Source organism: Trichomycterus rosablanca, chromosome 1, assembly GCF_030014385.1.
Source record: "Trichomycterus rosablanca isolate fTriRos1 chromosome 1, fTriRos1.hap1, whole genome shotgun sequence".
Classification (NCBI taxonomy): domain Eukaryota; kingdom Metazoa; phylum Chordata; class Actinopteri; order Siluriformes; family Trichomycteridae; genus Trichomycterus; species Trichomycterus rosablanca.
Window position 1 is genome coordinate 48,250,450 of NC_085988.1, and position 13,676 is coordinate 48,264,125.

The 13,676-nt window shown below is 37.5% G+C and overlaps 1 protein-coding gene across 1 annotated transcript; it reads left to right on the forward strand.

Annotated features, from left to right (window-relative positions):
* Positions 1-9,909, forward strand: ubap1la (ubiquitin associated protein 1-like a). Its single transcript, XM_063003740.1, has 6 exons — positions 1-17; positions 1,147-1,279; positions 1,686-2,300; positions 3,405-3,584; positions 6,943-7,044; positions 9,675-9,909. Exons 2-6 carry the CDS (start codon positions 1,148-1,150, stop codon positions 9,807-9,809), a joined length of 1,164 nt encoding a protein of 387 aa, XP_062859810.1. The 5' UTR covers positions 1-17; position 1,147; the 3' UTR covers positions 9,810-9,909.
* The last annotated feature ends 3,767 nt before the right edge of the window (positions 9,910-13,676 follow it).

The following is a 13,676-nucleotide window of genomic DNA, read 5'->3' on the forward strand; positions in this document are numbered from 1 at the left end:
ACTCAGGAATACTTTAGGTAAGTTACTTTTATACATAGTATTAATTATTTAAAAGGTGTGTAATGTAAATATATTTGGGTTCCTATTTTACTACAGCATACACAATTAAATTTGAATAAGAGTCTTAAATAAGTTAAATGAATGTTAAATCATTCTCCAAAGTCTTTTTATTTAGAGGACTATATTGGCAAATTCTCTGATCCAAATCTGAGGATACCCATAATAAGTGCCGTTTGGTGGTAGGCCAATAAAAATGATAGACATGATTACTAAATCAGCAATTATTCAAGTTAATTGTTGATAATGTAAATGAACCAGAATTATTCATCAGATTCCACAGTGCTATACTGTGTTTTCAAGCATTGCCAAAACAAGGTTTAATAATAGTCACTACTCAGTAAAATCAAATCTCTCTGCTACAATTCCTTTATTACTTATGCAGACTTTAACTATCATTGTAAGGGCTTTTTCATTAATGGCTGTTCATATGTAACATATACAGTAGAAGAAAAATATCCACCTACTTTTGTTTTTGTTATTTAATATACTGTCAGCAAGTAAGTTGATTTTGACTTTGCTGACCATATGAATGGTGTTTCTCCAGACTTACTTTGTTTTCTCCAACTCCTGTCTTCCTTTTGGGTTCATTATCCGTTTAATTGTACCCATCCATCTTCTTGCTGACCGTGCTCTTTCTCTTTAACCTTCCAAGCATATATTTTTTAATGAATTGCTTCTTCTCATTATGTGTCTAAAATAAGAGAGCTTTAGTTTGGCTATTCAGGCTTTGAGTAAGGAGTTGAGTTTGATTTAATTAAGGATCCAATTTTTTGTCTTTTGTGGTCTGGGAAGACTTTTTCAGCTTGAATTTTTTAAAATATGTGTGATGGAACCAACCGTATTTAACCAGGAAACAACTGAAAAAAAGAATTGTAAATTAAGAATACCAATGAATACCAAACATCCTTAACACCATCATCATTAATGCATTCTCTTGATCTTTTCCTTTTAAATCCTGATACCTGTATTACTGCCTGGGTATTTACTGTATTACTACTAACTATATTACTAGTAACTGTGCCACTAGTTACATTCACTGAGTTAATGCAACAACATTTGTGTGTATGTGCTTTTGTGTGGTGAAAGAATGGGAAGTCTGGATGATGTTCCTTTTAAGGTTCCACTGGGTGCCCTGGACGAACCACTGAACATGATGGCACTAGTCACAGCACCAGAAATTAAGATTCCAGACTGTCACCAAATACTGCAGGATACAAAGGTTTCTTGCACACACACCTACTTTAGCAAAATATACAGGGTAATCATGAAAAATGTATTCATGTTTTAATGAAGTTAATATTGAAGTAAATTTTCAGTAAACAAATACAATTATAATTATATTTACTCTATAAAAAATACTAGTATATTTTATAACATGTTAAAAAATATAGGAGTTTCACTGGTAAGGTCCACTGGCTTCTCTTGTGTTATGTTATTTTCAGAGAATAATTTAATTTATTAAACTGTATACATTATTGTTGTACTGTTTCTATAATAAAAACCTCAATTTGATAAAAGTTTGGACAGTGACATAGTTTTTAATATTTAATATTTTTAATACATTGTTTTTTTTATTTGCATTTTACAAATTTGCTCTTCACACACTTCTGTGTTTTATTTTTTAGTATGAGTTTTCTCTGGAAAACTGGGTTCTAACTGGGTTCCATGCAGGTTCCACTAAGCCTGTGTCTGAGTGTGTGGGTGTTCTTTCATCCTGCCCGCCATACTGGCTGCTGTTTAGCAGTCCTCCGGAGAGATGTCCTGCACATCAGTGCAGCCAGGGATTGTGGGAGAATGGTCAGCGACCACGCAGTCTAAGCCTGAGTGCAGTGGACAAGTTCAGACACCAGCTGCCCCGTGCTGTGCACTTCCTCAATGGCGATGCAGAGCATGAGGCTGCTGGCTACAGTGAGGATAACGAGTGTTCCTCAGGCGAAGAACATGCAGGTTTTTGCTATAGAAGTGGAGAAAGACCAAAACGACCCCTCTTAATGTCCCATGTGGCTCAAAAGCCACGATCCTTAATCCAAGCCCAGACGAGCTCTTCAGCCTCTTTAAAGAAGCTAAGCAGTCCACAGAGCCAGAGACCCTCACGCAAGAAACAAAGCTCGGGGGGTTCCAGTGGAAAACGTCACTCTGGCATTCACAGGTCGCCTGCAGCACACTGTAAACTGCAACCCAGACCTTCCTCAGCCGGCCCACAGCCCTCTGCACGGCCAGCCCACAAGCCTTCGCTGCAGGTACAATATTTTAATACAATATTATAAATAAATATTCACTATTTTAGAAAGCTGAATCATTATATATTCTCTCAAATAGTAATTTAGCAAATAGTAAAGGCCGCTCAGGTGGCACAGAGGTAAAATACGCTAGCACACCAGAGCTGGCATTTCGAATACATTGTATCGAATCTCAGCTCTGCCATCCGGCTGGGCTGGGTGACTATATGAACAACGTTTGGCTGTTGTTCATCCAGGGAGGGAAATGCCGAATAGGGACATTATAACTGTTGCAATTACGGCCTCTGCTGGCTGATTGATGGCATCTGCACAGAGTTGAGGAATAATGCTGATCAGGGTGTGGCTCTCCATGCACAAGGCTGATCCGCATATGAACTCGCCTCGTGTAGGTGAAAAGATGCCATCGGCTACTGCGCACGTGTTGCAGTTTGCTCTCCTCAATCGGGGCGGGGGTCAGCACCAGTAGAGAGGAAGCATAGAGCAATTGGGTAAAAACTGGATGTGCTAAAAATTCGGGAGAAAAAGGGAGAAAATGCATTAAAAAAAGGTTTAATTTTGGTCTCAGTACGATTTTAATGAGGATACAGACAAACTTTTTAAAATGTCATTTAACCATTTTTACATTTTTACGTATCAATAGAAACACTCACAGCAAGTGTCCAAAGTCTAGGAACATGATTATCTTGTTGGGCCTTAATTGACTTGTTAAAATAGTAAAATAGCAGCCTCGTTATTGGTCAAAATCTATTTCAGCACATAATTTAATAAATAAATACATACAATTTCATATATAAATACAATTTCATTAAATTCTTGATTAAAATGTGACAGTCAAGAAAGTAAACTTAAGAGGATGGCTTCTACAATAGGACAATAATCCAAAACCTACGTAAAAATCACCCAAGAACCACAAACTGAATCTTTTGGAATGTGATTTGAAGTCTCCTGACATTGTTTAAAATCTGAGGGTAGATCTGAAACATGCTGTGTATGGAAGATGCCCAAGAACTTTTACAAGGTAGCGCTGTCAACAAAAAATTACTTTTTACTTTTAAATATCAACATACTTTGGCCAACTTTTGCAAACAACTGTGTGTTTGTCAGGCTGCCCGTCCTCGCACTTCTCACGGAGGTTGCAGCTCAGTGGCTGACTCATCAGTGGAGCTACTTTACGCTTTGAGCCAGGAAGAGAGGAAGCTGGTGGAGACCATCACCTCTCAGGGACATTCGATTCGCTCTGTCATCTTTGCTCTACAGCGCACTGGCACACGCAGTGCAGACCAGGTAGCATAATATAGTATATATACAAGGGTCTTCAAAAAGTTTCCACACTTTTATAATTTGGTTGGAAACGGTGAGGGTGGGAGGAGTAGTAATTAGTCCTGTCTGAAAGACTGAGAGAGAGTTTATAGTCCGGATTTAGCACCATCTGATTTCCACCTTTTTGGATGCTCAAAGAAGCTTTAAAGGGAAGAAGATTTTCATGTGATGATAATGTGAAAGCAGCAGTGCATCATTGGCTATGTGCTCGGTCAAAAACATTTTGCTGATTGGTAAGCATTACCACAAAATAACATTTTGTTTTTGAAATTCTCAATAAATAGAGTTAAAAAAAAGTGCAGGAACTTTTTGAAGAACACTTGTAGAATTTCCTGTAGTTTTGCATAAATTACTCCTACATGATGCCATGAATCTTCTCCAATATTATTTGATAACTGGTAGAACTGCCTGACAGCAACAGCATTTTCTCTAGCTTAATAATTGGAAGAAAACTGCTTTGATTAAGTCATGTCAAAGCTTTTTAACTGGAATTAAACTCAACCATTCTAAATGTAGATTTGCTCAGTTAATACCTGCTTTCCCTGGTCTTTCCCTGGTCTTTCCCTGAAGTTCAATTTTTGTCACCTCTATTATAGGATCATTACACAAATGCTCTTTAGAGAGAGTGTACATGTGTTTTGTTACATAGACACATAAACAAAGGTTCATGTCTTTCGCTGTTACATTTGGCTGCTTAACAGTACAAGTTGCTCCTGGTATGGCACCTACTTCTAGATAGATTATTGTCCTATATGATCTTTTTGTGAACTGGTAAACACTCAGGTATTTGACAATGCTTTTGTAGCTTTTTAACATTATGCTACACTAATTGAATGGGTTTATTAAAGTTTTATAACGCCGTTTTATAAAAGCAATAAGCCACGAGAGACCGTGCGTTACTGCGATTTTATCACGGGGAAGGATGTTTTGTTCTAAAACGTCTTTCCCCGTGATAAAATCATAGCAGTAACACACAGGGATGGACTGGCCATCGGGAGGGTCGGGAGTTTTCCCGGTGGGCTGCTCTGTATGTGGGCCGCTGAGAGAGTGAAAACTAAATTCTGTTTTAAATATTTCTGAATAATAATCCTGAAGTGTGCATTGGCCCACCACAGTATCCTCGCTGCATGTCCATTGGCCAATCACAGAAATGTCCCGCCCCCAGGATAAACCGTAATCACAACCACCAGTACAAAAAAAACTATGAATGAGTGCGAGATGGAGAAAGGGCCGAAAAAGCGTAAAGGAGGTGCAGAAAAAGCCCGTGATAAAACACAGAAAAAGCTGCAAGCAGATGCAGAAAAGTGCAGGAAACTGGACAACCTGTTTGGCAGTGAGGAACTGCAGCACAGCCAAAGAGTAGAAAAGGAAAAGTTAGTGTTCAGTGACTCTGCTTCGTTAGTAACGCCGTTTAAGAAGAGACTGTGGGCCCATCTCAAATGTCGCCTATGCCCTACTTAGTGTACTTCCTAACAGTACAAACCATTTCTTTTAACAGTCACTGAATGATTAATAAGTAGTTATCTAAGCTACTGTTGGATATCAGGGACTTTAAACCAGCCGTTTTAAGGACGATTTTTGTAAAAGATCTATGATATCATGTCCAACATAGTGCACTACATAGGGCGGTGGATATAATTTGAGATGGTACCATTAGTCTCTGCTGTTCAGAAAAAGTAAACACTATCTTGTCCTCTATAATACAGAAAGCAAAATGCAGTTGTTCAGGACATTTTTTTAGAGTGATTATGTGCATAGCTCACATGGTTAATTTCCCTTCTCAACATATAAAGTATTTATTTCTCTGCTCATCGGAGCAATGCACTAATTTGGAACAAACGTGAATCACGTGTGAATAAAAGTGCGAAAAAAGCGTATTTACCAGTGTTAAAGGTTTAATGAAAGAAAAGTTTAATTTTATTTCTTGCGGTTTAATGAGACAGGATGGGGAAATCCTATAGAACCATTTAAGAAATTGTAAATTTTATGTGTGTGATAGATGGATAGAACTATTAATCCCAAAGGAAAGTGTTGGAAATATATTCATTTCTTTGTAGTTATTTTTTTATTATTTTAATTTTTATTATAGTGAGTTATTAACTTTAGTGGTAAGATAGATGAAAACTATTAATATAAATCATCTAACATTTGAGTATGGGGTGATATGTGTGGCGCGATGTGCTTGTAGTGGGCTGGTCAAGAAAAAAGTCCAGGGCTGAATTTTGTTCCCAGTCCAGCCCTGGTAACACACAGTCTCTCGTGGTCATAGGTGTGCGTATATCGGGGATTTTACAACGGCTTCGAACGCGGCTCAGCCAATCAGATTTTAGGACCGGAACTATCCGTTTTATAATGGATTTTTTAGACCAAGTGTAACTGCTTTCTTAAACCTATTGTAAATCTAATGGATTTACAAATATTTCATTCAAATAGGGGGGATAAGGAATTTAGTTTATTCAGGAATATGTAAGAATTCTATATGCATGAGGAATTTTAATACAGTTACCAACACACCAGCATGACTATGGTAATCAATACAAAATAGCTCCAAGTACAAATTAGCCCAATATAGACCAATACACGGGTATGGGACCATTCCTGAAGGGGGATAGAACAGAAAAACACCAAAGCAAATTTTATGTCAATCAGACAATCTTTGTTTGCGCAACATTATCTTGCATGTTATAGTGCCACCTTGCACTGCAGTTACACCATATTTTTGCCCTTGTATAAGAACCTCTCATGCTATGTGCGTCAGAAGGTATAGCGTATTTGTGCTTTATTCTTGGCTTGCTCCACCCATGTTTTTGGGAATTACATGGTGTAGAAATCATTATTAAAGTTCTTAGGGTTATCTTGATACCATATTTGTGACTATTCATGTTCAAAAATGTGTGTGATTATGCAAATGATCTCGAAATCTAAGTGGGCAGAGCGATATAGTACTTGAGGCTTTTAAGTAGGGTGTGAAACAGGTAATCAGGGGAAAAAGGAATTTTGTCTCTATGCTTTTGTTGTTTGTTTTATTGGGATTTTAAACCGGAGCTCCGGGGAAAACATGCAAACTCCACACAGAAAGGACCCGGACCGCCCCACCTGGGGATCAAACCCAGGATCTTCTTACTGTGAGGCGACAGTGCTACCCAGGTCTGGGTACTTCCAGCACTTTTGGTCCTTGGACACAATATTCTGACATTGCTAAATCACACATTGCTGTAACAGAATCAAACCACTAGAGGGCCAGAATAAACCAGATTCTTCCAACACATTGATTGAATAAAATAAATGTACCATATTTGATCTACATTTTGTATTTTTACAGATTGTGAACTATCTATTAGCCTGTGATCGACTCTGCGCTCTGGGATATGACAGGACTCAGGTGGAGGATGCTTTAGAGATGTTTCAGTACTGTGAAAGCAAGGTGAGAAATTCCAATCGTAATTTAGGAATTACAAATGAATTCTAATCATGCTATGAAAAAACAACATAAAGAGAAGAAAAAATTTAGAATGTCCACTATTGTTGTTTTTAAACCCTGAGGTGCTTAAAATCTTGTTAAACCCAAACTATTCCCAATTCCGTATAAATTTTTATTTGCATGTTTTTTCATATTCATATTTTCAGTTTTCATATTTTTATTTAATATTTAAAATTAATATTCCATATTATATTTTAATCATGGTCTAGCAGCCTATTGATCTCAAGCCCTATTTGTCTAAGACTTTCAAAATCTCAATGCAAAACCTATGCAATTAGGTTCCTTTATTAATTGTCATGTTTATATTTCTTGCTGTAGCTTTCTGTTCTTCTAGCTCTGTCTCTGAGGTGTCATTATGTTGCAGCCTGATTAGTTCAGCAGTGACTGCATTCTTGTCTAATACAGTTTAAAACTGGTAAACCATAAAAAGTTTTACATGTAAAAATTCTGAACACAAGGTTGTGGGTCTGTAATGGGAACAGACAGTCACTGTAGATGTGATGTCAATTTAGTGCATAATTAATGGAGTCATTTCTGATTTGACACAATATTTAGTGTGGTATAATACTGTTTACAATGCAGCATAAATCCTCTTTATATTGTCTTTTGTATTATTTTTAAACAAAACACAAAAATGTTTAGTTAGACATAGCCAGAGTTAATGCTTAAACAGAGGTGGTAAGGGTTAGGCAAAAACTCCAAAACTCGTCGGTTCATAAGTCAGCTCTGCTATCCAGCAGAACAACGATTGGCTGTTGTTCAAGGGGGGTGCGGGACAGGACCTCATAACTGAAGCAATTACGACCTCTGCTGGCTGATTGATGTCGCCTGCACAGAGACGATGGATAATGCATTGATCAGGGTGTGGCTCTCCATACACAAAGCTGATCTATATATGGATGGTATGGGTTTCAGTCTTGTTTGCTCTTGGCCATTACAAAGTCTTGCCCTGGTCTTGGCTAGTATGGACCTTGGTTTCATCTTGATCTTAGGTGTCATGAGTCCTGGTTTTGGCTCGTTCTTGACCATTAAGTCTTGGGGGATATTGGACGTGGTATTGTCTTGCTCTTGACCATTACAAGGTCTTGGTCTTGATTTTTAACTTGGTACAGATCTTGGTATTATCTTTGTTTTGGGTGGCATGGGTCCTGGTTTTGGCTTGCATTTGGCCATAACAAGGTCTTGGTCTTGTCTTGGCCTTGGGTTATAAGGTCTTTATGGATGTGGATTTGCTATGGAGTTGTGGTTTCCAACCACAAGCAATCATTTGGGTCCAAGCATAATTTTGCAAGCAGGTACAGCTGGCACCACTACCATAAAATAATTTTAGTGAAGCAATAAATGCTCATTCTGTGCACATAGATTGGCTTGAGCCAATTAAATCAGCAAAAGAGAAAAGAATGCCATCACTCCCAGCTAGACTGAAGAATCCATTATTCTTTCTCAGGAAAGTCATGATATCAAAACAAATGAAGTTAATTTTGACGGGCACCATTTTTACAGAGCCTGTGGTAACCTTTTTCGTTGTTTCTTTTGAGCGATTTGTTTCTTTTAAGCCTTTCAGAGGTGGGCTTACTCCATACCAATATAAACCAATATAACACAGACAGATTCTGTCAGTTCTGGCAAAAGCCCCAGCCTTAAAGCAACAAATCATTTCTACGCTATCCTATCAGACACCACCAGGTCTGACTGTTTGTATATACTTATTGTTGAATGATTGCTAGCTTAATACAAGGTGTTACTACGGACGGCCAAAAATCCATGTTGAAAAGTTAACAAAAGTTGTTTTCTTGAGATCACAACTTATTTTCTTGTGTTTTTGCAATAACAAATGCTGCATACACTCCACCAAAGCTGGCAAAACGTAAGGGACAAACACTAATTTGGAAACTGTCTAGCACTGATAAACATACAGTTATTTCCTTTTGTGTCAGTGTCCTATCAAAGTAAAAAAAGAAAAACAATTATGTGAATCTATGATGTGATGTATACAACAGAGGCAGCCTATGCATTTGATTACCAAAAAAATATACATGGCCTTTTTTGGAGTTCTGTATGTAACAAAGCTTTCATAAAGTTTTATTTTTGTTTTATCAATCAACAGAATGCTATCCTAAAACTCCAGTCATTTTGTCCAGTCATTTCTACTTGTTTTTTTGTGATTTCTTGGTTAAGTCATCAATGATAATCCAACCACTTCTATAAGATTCTATATTGTTCCAAGTTTGGAGATAAATCAATCAATCTGTCAATGCGATTTTCTGGTGTCCAGAGTCAAATGGCTTTGTTAGCAGTGATTAGAGTCAACAGAGCTGGTAGTAATAAAATCTTGAAGTATTTTGTCGAATTAAACCCAATTATCAAATACTTTTTCCCACAGGGCCAGTTGGTGTTGGGTACCTTTTTTCCTGTTAAAACTGTATTTTTGTTTACTCAGGTTATCTTTAACTTATAATGAATGTTGCATTAAGGTTTAAAAGACTATAAGTGTTACAAATATAGAGTAAATCAGAAAATCGTGATAATTTTTCATGGTTACATGTGTGTGTGTGTTTCTCTCTGTCGGTCAGGCTGCAGAGTTCCTGCATTTGCTGGCTCAGTTCTGTGAGATGGGCTTTCAGCAGAGCACCATTAAAGAGGTCCTGTTGTTACATGAGAACCACCGAGAGAGTGCGCTAGAGGAACTCATGTCACGCTTCATCTAAACTGCTCAAACACCTACAGTCGGATCAGAACAGTCATATCTTTTATATTCTATTCTTTCCGAACAAAACTTACTATTGTAAATCAATAAATCATGATAAAGTAGATTAATATGTTAGATATGAAATCTGGAATGCCCTTACAAAATGAGAAACATATTATGCATCTTTTTATTAAAGTATGTCTTTATAAATAAGAAAGACATTAGGCATCTTATTTATTAAAGTATTTCTTAATTCATCTTTAATGACTGCTTCACCCTAACACCCAAGGCAGGAACAAGGCGCCAATCCATCACATAAAATTACACATATATTTATGCACTATCCTACATCCAGGGCCCATGTTTTCTGCATGCTTTTAGGAAGTGGGTGGAAAATGGACTAGCCTGCATAAACCAACTAGTATGGAAAGAAAATGTGGAACTTCTCGCTAACAGTGACTGGAAATAAGGACTGAACCCAGATCTCCATGACCCAAGTTGTTATGCGAGACATATGCTACCAGCTGCACTACTATTCTGCCCTTTCACATTCATGGTGTTCATAACATCATAAAATAGACAATAGAAGATTAAGTCTTTCTTTTTTGTACAGGACTTTGCTTGAGGGACCACAGGACTGATGCCACTATTTTAAACAATGCTACAGTGACATCACACTAAGTTACAGTGTATCACAAAAGTGAGTACACCCCTCACATTTCTGCAAATATTTAAGTATATCTTTTCATGGGACAACACTGACAAAATGACACTTTGACACAATGAAAAGTAGTCTGTGTGCAGCTTATATAACAGTGTAAATTTATTCTTCCCTCAAAATAACTCAATATACAGCCATTAATGTCTAAACCACCGGCAACAAAAGTGAGTACACCCCTTAGTGAAAGTTCCTGAAGTGTCAATATTTTGTGTGGCCACCATTATTTCCCAGAACTTCCTTAACTCTCCTGGGCATGGAGTTTACCAGAGCTTCACAGGTTGCCACTGGAATGCTTTTCCACTCCTCCATGACGACATCACGGAGCTGGCGGATATTCGAGACTTTGCGCTCCTCCACCTTCCGCTTGAGGATGCCCCAAAGATGTTCTATTGGGTTTAGGTCTGGAGACATGCTTGGCCAGTCCATCACCTTTACCCTCAGCCTCTTCAATAAAGCAGTGGTCGTGTTAGAGGTGTGTTTGGGGTCATTATCATGCTGGAACACTGCCCTGCGACCCAGTTTCCAGAGGGAGGGGATCATGCTCTGCTTCAGTATTTCACAGTGCATATTGGAGTTCATGTGTCCCTCAATGAAATGTAACTCCCCAACACCTGCTGCACTCATGCAGCCCCAGACCATGGCATTCCCACCACCATGCTTGACTGTAGGCATGACACACTTATCTTTGTACTCCTCACCTGATTGCCGCCACACATGCTTGAGACCATCTGAACCAAACAAATGAATCTTGGTCTCATCAGACCATAGGACATGGTTCCAGTAATCCATGTCCTTTGTTGACATGTCTTCAGCAAACTGTTTGCAGGCTTTCTTGTGTAGAGACTTCAGAAGAGGCTTCCTTCTGGGGTGACAGCCATGCAGACCAATTTGATGTAGTGTGCGGCGTATGGTCTGAGCACTGACAGGCTGACCCCCTACCTTTTCAATCTCTGCAGCAATGCTGACAGCACTCCTGCGCCTATCTTTCAAAGACAGCAGTTGGATGTGACGCTGAGCACGTGCACTCAGCTTCTTTGGACGACCAATGCGAGGTCTGTTCTGAGTGGACCCTGCTCTTTTAAAATGCTGGATGATCTTGGCCACTGTGCTGCAGCTCAGTTTCAGGGTGTTGGCAATCTTCTTGTAGCCTTGGCCATCTTCATGTAGCGCAACAATTCGTCTTTTAAGATCCTTAGAGAGTTCTTTGCCATGAGGTGCCATGTTGGAACTTTCAGTGACCAGTATGAGAGAGTGTGAGAGCTGTACTACTAAATTGAACACACCTGCTCCCTATGCACACCTGAGACCTAGTAACACTAACAAATCACATGACATTTTGGAGGGAAAATGACAAGCAGTGCTCAATTTGGACATTTAGGGGTGTAGTCTCTTAGGGGTGTACTCACTTTTGTTGCCGGTGGTTTAGACATTAATGGCTGTATATTGAGTTATTTTGAGGGAAGAATAAATTTACACTGTTATATAAGCTGCACACAGAGTACTTTTCATTGTGTCAAAGTGTCATTTTGTCAGTGTTGTCCCATGAAAAGATATACTTAAATATCTGCAGAAATGTGAGGGGTGTACTCACTTTTGTGATACACTGTATGTATATAATTTATGTATAAATTGAATAAATTGTATATGTATAAATTAGCATAATATGTTTCTTCTCAGATGTATCATATTGATTAAAGTTGCAGTTAAACATTGATGAACTTAAAGCTCTATTGATTTATTTCACACTTTCTGTATTTAATGACCTTATGTGATGCACCAAGGAATATGACAAAAACACATGTTGATTTAGATACTGAGCAAATTCTTTAAAAAGTCATTTTAAATTATATAAATGTTTAAATTAAACTATTACAATAACATGGTTGAATTAATTGCTATGTAGTGATTTATCATGGATCTAATAGTAAAGTCAAAATAGAAAACAAGATCCTTAAATAATATAAAATAAAATAAAAGCGGACATGAAAACCTTTCCATGTATGTTTTCTTATCTTTTTGAACTGATTAACAATTTTTTCATAAAGTTTTGTACAAAAGGTGAGCCATGATTCATCTTTGCTTTGGTGGATCCTCCTTTTATACCCAAGCTGGATGCTTTCACCTGTTACCAGTTTTATGAACTTTTCTAATTTGCCCCTGTCAAATTCAGAATGTGTTTATTTTAGGGCTGTCAAACGATTAAAATTTTTAATCGCGATTAATCTCAGAATTTCATATAGTTAATCGCGATTAATCGCATAAAAAAAAAAATCTGTGTAAATGTTATAGAAAACAAGGATTTTTAAGTGAAATGTTACAATTAAAATGGTGAACACATTTTATGCTAAATGTACTTATGTTAAAAACTGCTGGGACAAGAGAAAACTGTAAGGGAGTTTTATTCACTCACATACTAGGCAGTAATACTATCCAATGGTTTGATGGACGTTTCTACACGAAGTGAGTGTGTTTTGACCCTTTGGGGCTTCCATAGTTCATGGACAACGTGCTTGACTCAGCTTTCCGGTATTCTTTACCGTAACAGAATAAGTTAATAAAGTGTTCTGCTCCCGACAACTTGTGAATATAGCGTGTATTTATTTCTTTATTATGCAAGTGCAGATGCTACGACGCTCTTTTACATTATGTTAACAAACCGCAAATGAAAAACGGTGACATGTCCGACATTAAAACGTTTGTTTTACTAGTCAAGTCTCAACATGAACTAGAATTTGCGTTAATGGCACTATTTATCTTAATCGCGTTAAATTGAGATTGCGTTAATGCGTTATTATCGCGTTAACTTCGACAGCCCTAGTTTATTTACAAAATACAATTAAGTTGGTTTATATTATGTGTATATATATATATTAAAAAAGTAAGGTTTGTATTAAAAACAAGTAAATAAAACCATTAATATAATATATTATACTTTTGTATAGTTTGTATTTGTAATTAAAGAATGTGGGGTTTCTAAACCATTATCATAATCACATTTTGTAGCCAACTATACTATTCAGGTCAGAAAGTTCATTGGGGATGATGGAAAGGCTTTTAGAAGCATGTCCTTAATATAACTAACATGAGGAATGCAAACAAGCCAGTCTGACTGTGTGTAGTTCAAATACTGTTTTCTTGTTATATATGTTATAGATACAGTTGCAT